This window comes from Manduca sexta, chromosome 21 (genome assembly GCF_014839805.1).
Source record: "Manduca sexta isolate Smith_Timp_Sample1 chromosome 21, JHU_Msex_v1.0, whole genome shotgun sequence".
NCBI classification, from domain to species: Eukaryota; Metazoa; Arthropoda; class Insecta; order Lepidoptera; family Sphingidae; genus Manduca; species Manduca sexta.
The window spans coordinates 14,558,263-14,568,133 of NC_051135.1; the positions used below are offsets into that span (position 1 = coordinate 14,558,263).

At 41.9% G+C, this 9,871-nt stretch overlaps 1 protein-coding gene across 4 annotated transcripts in view; it reads left to right on the plus strand.

Moving 5' to 3' along the window:
* The window catches only part of LOC115447906, a 36,972-nt gene extending 33,865 nt beyond the window's left edge, over positions 1-3,107 (plus strand). For all 4 annotated transcript variants that reach the window (XM_037440867.1, XM_037440866.1, XM_030175195.2 and 1 more), the window contains 5 exons: positions 142-550; positions 646-748; positions 843-1,394; positions 2,497-2,633; positions 2,946-3,107. In XM_037440867.1, coding sequence (XP_037296764.1) covers positions 142-550; positions 646-748; positions 843-1,394; positions 2,497-2,633; positions 2,946-3,082 — 1,338 coding nt within the window. In that variant the 3' untranslated portion in view covers positions 3,083-3,107. The remainder of the gene's footprint in view (positions 1-141; positions 551-645; positions 749-842; positions 1,395-2,496; positions 2,634-2,945) is intronic.
* Positions 3,108-9,871: the final 6,764 nt, after the last annotated feature.

Here is a 9,871-nt window from a genome sequence, read left to right on the forward strand (position 1 = left end):
CATCAGTATCGATCCCTAATCACCCCCTGATAGTTATTTTGGAAATATATTTCATGTACAGAATTGACCTCTCTACAGATTTATTATAAGTATAGATATAGATAGATGATTAATTACATTTTAATAATGGGTATATTTCAGGTCTTTGTTTTAAAATTCAAAGCTCCGGAACCAAGGGACGGGTCACCAGAGGTCATCGTTAAAACGACAAGAAAAATCTTTTCCCCGGTCGTGCGTAGCGGTGAATCGGTACCCAGAGCCGTTATACCGGTAGACGTGGAAGATCTCGCTGAAGTAAGACCTTCAGAACACGCTTACCGTAACACGGAAATTAAAAAACGAGAGCAAAAGGTAGAAAAGCCTCAAAAGAAACATGAGGAAATCCGCTCGAAAAGCGCTAGCGATCTGGTAGAAGGTGAAGAGCAAAAGAAAAGAAGCAGACCTCCGCTCCCTTCGTCACCATCATCGCAACGAAAGCCGGTATCAAAGGAAACTGCACCTTCTATACGAATCATGATTCAACGATACAACAAGAAGATCAACGAAGAAGGTAAGTAATATTGACACAATATTTTATTACTACGAACAAGACTTGTACTTCATCTTATAAAAAAATTACTTGTAATTTATCTCTAAATTTATAAGGCCCTACTTCTGGCGCAAGCAGTGGAGCTTCATCCCCTGCTTGGAGATCACCTTCCACTGAACGACGACGACCTCCAGACATGCCCGTTGGAATTAATATCAGGTAACAACATTGTAGTATTTTGTAAGAAAATATTTTTATATTTTTACTGTAGTAAACAGCTTTTAATACTTAATTTGTGTGTATATTTTTTCAGAAACAACCCATTCCTTGAAAGAGAAGTCCAGAAATCCGCAAGTGCATGCCAACTTTCCCGACGAGACCAAACATCAGCTGAAAAACATCTTAACCCAGCCCCTCCGTCAATCGACGGAGTTTTGAAGTCCCACAGCGCTAACGCACTGCACCCGGAGCAGAACAAACTCGAACCGCCTCCAAACAACACAAAGATTGAGGATAGTCAAGAGACAATAGTCCCTGCAGCTAGTACGGACACTATAGTCCCCAGCCTGATTAAGAATCAAGCTGACATCAAAAGTTCGGACACACAATCTTTGCCTATCATGAGACAGAGATCCGAAATAATAGTGCCAAGTATTTCAGAGCTTATGGCGGATAATCCTGGGTTGTTTACGCGGTCCATATCGTCAGTGGAGCCACCCACAACGTCCACTGAAATGGAAACGACAATGGCGGTACTTTCAGAAAGAGCGGCGCGGCTAAAGGCAGCCAGAGACAAGTTCCTCTCGACGGTGCCTATGCGGAGGGAGGGAACTAGCTCGGCAAGCGACTTGAGGCCGGGGGACAGGTAGGCCGCCTTTATTACATATATCTCCTTACCGAATGTCATATTATGATTGAGGCATTATTTTATATTTCATAATTAACTTTTAAAAAGAGGTTTCGGGAATAGGAGTCCCGCTTTATATTTTCCCGGGATAGAAAGTAGTCTATGTTCTTCCCAAGGTCTCGAACTATCTCAATACCAAATTTCCTAAAAATACGTTGGATAGTTTTTAACTTTATCGCGTTAAGATAGGCAGACATACGCGGCGGTGTACTCTGTTCTATAATATATTTTTTAGAACGCCGCGCTTAGCTGTAGCCGGGCCCTTAAAACCCGCCATAGTGGCCCACGTAAGTGTGTCGCGTACGGGATCGGCCTGTTATATGCGGTTTCAAAAAGCCGGTATAAATGTGTTGACTGCCGAAAGGTAATCATCTCCTGCTAGTTGAGATTCTGTTGGAACCAACTCCACATACAATCAGGTGCAGTGGGGCACATTGCAGTGCAGTGTGCACGTATAAAAAAACTCCTGAGATTATCGCATTGAAACAAACGAACATACAAACTCTTCAGCTTTATATAATGCTATAGATAGGTTACATAATAGTATAGATAAATTGAGTTGTGATTTTTGCAAGTCCAAAGGGGTGTAACCCCTCTACGAAACCATTGTGTTTCATTATGTGTAATCCAAAAATTTGTTCTAAGGTTGTATCAAAAATCAGAATTACTAATTTCTTGACGATGTAACTTTTTTTTAGATACATTAGGTTTCAATTAACCGTGTGTCGGTTTTAGTCTTGTGTGATTTTGTAAATAAACACACATAGTAGATATGTGAAATTCCGACGAAGGCTAGTGTTAGAACACCTATAAAACCACTCACCAGTGTTCCCAATATAGAAGTGTCTATTTCATCGATATATATAATATGGTAATGGTCTATTTGGATTTATTTGTAAACTCCAAGTTTAAGTAAATGAAAGTGCTAGCATCTATATATGCTGTTAAGTACTGTTAGATAGGTATTACTGTATGCGAATGTCTACTAAGAATAATATTTTTTAGGGTGTACCTAACATTTTTACTTTACAGTTCAATAAAGTAAAATATATGGTTTCAGATCGAGCCGAATAAGCTGTGAGAGCGACGTGACTGAGTCTCAGAGCTCGGGCAACCAGGAGTCGGGCGCACTGGGCCGCAGCGCGTCCACCGGCATGGTCAACGTGGACAGGGAGGCGTGGCAGAGGGTCGCCGAGGGTATGGACGTTTATTATACAAAGAAAGATATTTATTTATTTTACGCAACGAAAGCACATAATAATAATAAAAAAGTATTAGCAGCAGCGAACTAGTGGAACATCCTGATGATTAAAAATTATAACAGGCAGGGCTTTCACAAAAGCAATGCCTCTCTTAATTTTCGTATCGTCTATATGTTATTCAGAATTATTTTTACTTCACCAACACGTCTCTGTCGAAACGTCAAACGGTTGCATCGGACAGCTGCGAAACTAAGAGCAGCATGTCGTTTTTGAAGTGGTGTTCCGCGTCAACGTTGTTTTTGCGCAGGGGGCGGTCGGCGCCAGAGCCGGCGCGCGCGGTTCAGCCTGGCGCGGCTCGCGGCCAAGCTGCGGCGCAAGGACGAGAGCGCCGTGTCGCGCCTCTGTCGCCAGAGCCTGCTCGTGCAGCTCATCAACAAACATTGAATATACATATTATTTATTGACAACACGTCTTGTTTGTTTTGGGACCTTGAGACCTAGTAACCACACGGGGTCGAATGGCTTGCATACCGCTTATCGACGGTAGATATTTATACCATAGCACGACTCAATTTATGTAAAACACATTGATCTAAACACAAAGATATTTAACAACACTACCACAATTACTTTTCCTATAAGAAGTAGTAAAGTATATCAAAACTCAATAACATATTATATTATTGTAGCGCAATCTAAAATATGGTGTGGTCCACCCACATATCGCCTCCGTAAATATGTGTCATTCGTGCACCAAAGTGAAATTGTTAAATGCTACATTTATTCCATAGCAATGCTGTGGCGCTCTTAGTAACGAAATACTTTTTCTGCTAAGAGAACAACGAACAGAACTTGGTGTTGTTTTAATTCTTGTAGCGCTACCTACCCGCATGCCAGTACTTACCATCATTGCCAGCAGTAGTAGTATGTATTACCAGCATTCGAAAGACTGGTAAAATAAATCAAAAAGGTAAGTTAATGTTTAAAAATGTTTATTTGTCAAATGTAAGTAGTATCCTTGGTAAGCGTACACGCGCAAGTAGAGGCGCTGCGGCGGCCTCGCTGGTCGCGGTCGCTAGTCGCGGTCGCTATTCGCGGTCGCTAGTCGCGGTCGCTGATCGCGATCGCTGGTCGCGGATGCCGATCTAGTCGCACGCGCCTCGCAAAATGTTTGGCAATAACAATTACCATATCAAAAGGGGATGGTGGTACTAATTACTTTATTCATTATCAAAAACACTACAAATACAGTGATTTTATTAGTAACAATAAGAATCAAAAGAACACTTACAAACAACAATTAATGGGTAATTTTATTGAGGTAGATTCAATTATACTTAATTTAATAGCTAATTTTGATTTGTGGGGATATGAATATTTCCAAAATAATATGAATAGTAACGTGCAAATAATATTCAATTCATAGCCCCACAAAGTGTTTGTTCCTTAACAATATCTTAACGCGAGCTGGAATATTTTATTATGTACTATTTCATCGCAGTAACACACTTGTACTCGTTCATATATTATCTCTAGTAGGTATAACGTACATGAACTCTTAACATGAATCTTTAAGGGAATGGATGCTAGCGTTGACGAAAAACAAAACAATACAGAGATGAAGTGAGCGTACTGCCAACATCACTCTCCGCTACGCGTAATAATAAAACATCCCAGTGTGCACAGTGCAGGTGTTGTACAATACAGTATCGTTTGAAGCATGGTTCGTGGCTGATTTACATTAACTTACATACAAAATTGAGCCACCGCACTAGTCGTTATATACTTACACAACACATACACCTGTATCGATGTTATTGGTGCTTTGGAACGAGTTTACAATAGGTATATATATTTCAACTTCTACACGCTCAAATATATTTTTTGTAGGAGTGGTCCGACATTTTGTAGTACAGTTTGGTTTGAAACAAGTTATTAAGTATAACGTACATTTAAAACTTAAATCTATGTGTAATATCAAAAATAGAATTTAAATAATTTTCAATGGTAACATTATTTGAAGATGCGAGTGAAGGGTGTCTAGACTCCGCCGCTAGCGGGCGATCGCCGCCGCACGCGACAGAGCCGACTCTACAACACAGGGCCAACTGAAAGCCGCTACGAAAGGAATCCTTACATCTTCTACAGAGGTCTATTTGGTCCCCCGGTACATTATTAACACGTTACTTAATCGTAACAAAGTACACCAATAACACTCAATCACGCATAAACATATAAAATATAAAGAAAAGAGAAACATAATATGAAAGCGAAATACACAACAAAGTGTAAAGCACTGGTTAGACCGAGCGAAGTACGAGCGAGCCGCTTGTATTTCGCTACTGATCTGGACGCTTGCTCAAGTTCATCTAAGTACATGCTACCACGGCTGACTTCACTAAATAAATAACATTCAAAACGAAAAAAACGCGCGTACAAAGTTTCACTTATCTATAGTCAATAACTTTTAAATTCTGTTCTATTAAAATCCGACACAAATCCATGTATTCACAAGTGACCGTAGCGTACGAGGTGATCGTATAATTTCAATTAATTACCAGCATACAGTTAACATTCAAAAAAATTTAAATTGTTTTATTTCATATATGAACAACATTATATATATATTTATGTACAACAAATATATAAATTTTCTATTGCTTTGCAGTTACAGATGTATCACGAGGCATGTACACGTATTATATTAATATTTAAATTAAACAGACAAATAATAAACAGTATGTACAAAGGTAAAAATCTGTCATGTGACTAACTATTGCAACCGATTGGAATGTGTGGGTGTAAACGAATACGCTATTGAATAATATTATATAAACACTGGAATGGTATGCCATACCCGCTTCGTGGTGGAACAGAACTGTGGCGGCCGTCCTGGCCTCCATACATCCACTCGTACACTCGTACAAGCGACATGAGATTCCAAATCATCATCAGAGGCACGACATCAGGCTTTTTATGTTATTTTATTATATTTTTCACTCAAAGGACGGACAAAGCCAATGTGTAAAAATGTATAAAAATAAAACAAACGTCTACATGTAATTCAAACCGAACATTTCCCTTTACTCTAACATTATCCATTACTCTATTATAATAATCGACGAGTGGCGCGCTTATTGGCTGGTGCCGATATACTTCAATAAAATATTATTTATCATAAACAACAAATACATAGTTTAATAAAAAAAATAAGTAATCAATAATATTATATAAATATATAACTAAATGTTACTGTAAAAAATACTTGTGTGACAAGAAATTGAAAAACATAACAATTTGTTAGATCTCAATTCCCAACCAATAAGCGTCCCACACAAACATACTATTTACACTTTATACAAGCGTTGGCTAAAATCTGAGCTTCTCTGTGACTTCACTTTTACGTACTGACTGAATTCACAAAAAATATTCGATATCACCTCTCGCTGTCGGAGGTGTATGTGGAGGTCGCTGGCGGAGGCTGTGGCACGCAGCTCGGTGCTCGCGGCTCAGCTCCACAGATACCTCCGACAGGTTGTACTTAAGAATGGGTCACGTATTGTAGATTACCACCAACGCCCATACTCTAGAATACGAATAAGTCTCAACACAAATATCATTGTACAACATTCAGGTATCGATTATTGCGTCTAACACTTTTGGTTCGTGAATACGTGACGTTTGAGAGCGTCGCTTGAGGAACGCCGCGGGCCATCACAACAGGGAGGGAGTGGAGTTTAAAAAAAAACAATGTATTAATAGAAACATAATATATGCAGCCTGCATCACGTACCCTACGCACCTAATACCTATTCTTCTCTTGTTTACTTAATACGTAATGGGGTGACGAGACCTGCCGGTCTAATATAAAATCAAAAATATGTGTCAATGGGTTAAGCGGCTTTTCTCAAACGACGTCAGAAGAACGGTCAACAAAAACATACAGTTTAAATACATAAATATCGGTTAAAATTAATCGTTAACACAACCTCGAGTGAACTCGTGAGAATATCAAACGACTTACAACACTTAAAACATTAAACGTTTAAACATTCAACTATAAGTATGCTTACGGTAGAGACAACTTAAACCTATGGTACAATGGTGGCCGCCTAATTTTGTTTATTTGGAACATTCCTTGTTTAGTGAAGCCAAGCTAGTGGGAAATTTTTGACAAACAGGAGTACTATTTGATGAGTGACTCTATCGCCGAAGCAGCAACAACTTTGAATCTCAAGTTGCTGAGTTGATTTCCTATGACACTCACACTATTCAGGGTCCAACCTGGCGACCCAACACAAGGTGTTCTCCATTGCATTGTAAGTACTTCACCCCGAGGCGATCGGAATTCTATTCATTATTGGCTTCACGAAACACGGAACATTTATATCGAATTGTATGGTTAATGTTTTTGCATAATAAAATCCAACATAATATTTGGCTATGATCCTACATGTTTATAATAAATTAAATGAATGTTAAAACTGTAAAAAATGAAAGGCGATAAAATGCAATACTGTTGTATATCAGTAACTATTACGGGACGTGTCGGGACTTGGGGAGTAACGGAACGGAACGGAAGTGTTTGCCCGGCAGGCCGCACGTCCGCCGCGGCGCCGCCCCGGACTGACACGCGTGCTCTGGCTACGAGGGCGCTGCAACCGACACACAACAGTGACGTATGTTCCGGCGTCAAAGTGTATCGGTATAGAGGCTCGCTCAATCCTCGTAATATCCAGGCCTGCTGTAGCATTTTAATCATTGTACAGATCTTTTGTCACGTTATGTCGCTCGATTTGGGAATGACAAACACACGTGACAATAGTAAGGTAACAAGTATTTGTTGTTCGGGCGGGCGACGCCGCGTGCGGAGTGTAGTGCAAACGAACGCGAACAAACCCGCGATGACCAGAGTACACTACATCGATGTATTCCCGTAGATCAACCAGAATAGAAGCTTTAAGACCCTGTGAAAAACCTAGCGTCGAAGATAAAATTCTAGATTTTAAAGTCCTAAAACTACGCCTAAGTCTAGTTTAACTTAGTGTAATTGAAATTCAGGTACATAGTCGGCGTTTTTTTTTCTCCTTTTCATTTATATCATAAAGTGAGTTTACTTTACACATTATATTTACAAATGGAGAATACAGTAATTTATAGAGCCAAAACACTTGACAACAGAGCGAACAAGAGACGAGGCGAGGGAAGTACACGTTTCTGATTATATATACCACTGTATCTCTCGACTTATATAAATTGTACGTAGGTGCTTTAAACTGAACATAAATATACATATCGAATATTATACCGACCGCAGGCGGACCGATCTCGACCGGGTCGTGACGCGAGCCGGCGGCTTCGTCTGGACCGAAACCTTATTAAATATATTTATTGCTTTCAACATGCCGTGTATTTCTACATAGGAATAATTGCATTGGCATTAGTCACGTGTCACGGTGCAGCCTAGCCCGGCGCGGAGGTGCAGCGCGCGGCGGGCGGACTCGCGAGCGCTCACTCGGTTGCTGTTCATGACCAATGCCTCGGGTATTGCGGCAACGGTTTGTCAAACTGTGCACGACACAAACGTCATACATGTTACAATACTTCATATTATGTCTGTTTTCTGACATAAACAAGCATACCATGTTATATAGAACAAGGTTATAAAATTGGCAGAGCGTTCAGAAATGACCGGATGATCCCAGCCTTACGTTTAGTAATTTAATTGGTTGAATGAAATGAGACAACTTGATAATGAGTATCACTCTTACCGCTAGCTCTCTTCAATATCGCTAGCAAATCTGACAGTTCTAACAACAATAAATATGTTGTAATTGGTCATTGTGACATATTTTACAATAACTATATTTCAACATGTTAGTTTACACATTAACTATTACCTGTAACATCAAACAAAATGTAACCACAGTTTGGCAAAATATTTACGCAATAATGGTCATCTCAAACCTGTACAGAATAGTATTCTAAGTAAACTACCAAACAAACCCTACACTGTCATACGAGAACATACTACAGAACTATTGTAGATGAATACAAGGACACCTGATCATCGTTATAATGCCGGTGTCGACGTCGTTACTTTAACGTAACGTTGTCGCAGTTCAGAGAATCGTAGAGAGACTTTCACACCAGTATCAATAGTAGTATACAAACTAGGGTTGAGGAGCGACGCTACTTGCTTTAGTAAAATAATATAACGTGAGGGCGAAAAAATAATGTTTATAATAACCAGCGCCAGTTCTTACTGCTCTAACAATAAATAAAGAGAAATAACTAAGGAGCGTGAGCGAGGGACTCGACTCGGCCAAACTAAACTTAATCGATCAACATTCAAACATTTCAACATCTTATAGAACCTTACAACGAAGAAAATGAGGTAGATAAACGTTGTGATATGGAATCAATGGACAACTAATTAACATCCCGGTGAAACAAAACGGGCCGAAGGGAACGGGCGGGGGGAGAGCGGGGCCGCCCGCGACGACGACGCGGTTATAAACTATTTCTCATGTTAAATATCAGTACTTCGTTGTAATAAATTATTATTTTACATAATATAATCGTTCATATAATATAATTATTTTTACAAAATTACCTCTACACTACCCACTCGTCCTCTTAGGTTTAAGTATCTAGGGAGAGCGCGGGGCGGCGGGGCGGCGGGGCGGCGGGGCGGCGGGGCGGCGGGTGCGGGCGGGGACGCGCCGGCGCGGGACTGGAATGTACCGTGAGTATAGCGTCTGAGGCTTCGTCTGCCGGCCCGGCCCCGGCCCGGCCGCGCCCCGGCCCGGCCCCGTCGCGTCGCACCGGCGCCCGCCGACATTGCCTGTACCGACGTTACGTAAAATCAGCCTTATCGAAACAAACTGCGGCTCGGAGGCGCGCGGGTGGCGGCGGGGTGTCGCGGCGGGGTGCGGGGCGCGGGGCGAGCGGGAGGCGGCGCGGCTCAGCCGTTGGGCTGCAGCGTGGGCGCCGAGCCGCGCCGCAGCTGGGAGTTCATGTTGTCGTCGGGCAGCTTGTCGGCCAGCGCAGCCAGCTCCGCGTCGGCCACGTCGGACGCGTCGGACGCGTCGGCGCCGTCCCGCGCGCGCGACGTGTCGAGCAGCGCGCACGAGGGGGCGCGCGGGGCGGGGGCGGGGGCCGCGCCGCCGGGGGAGGGGGGCGCCGCCGCGCGACGCGACATGTCGAACGGAACCTCGAGCCGACGGCCCT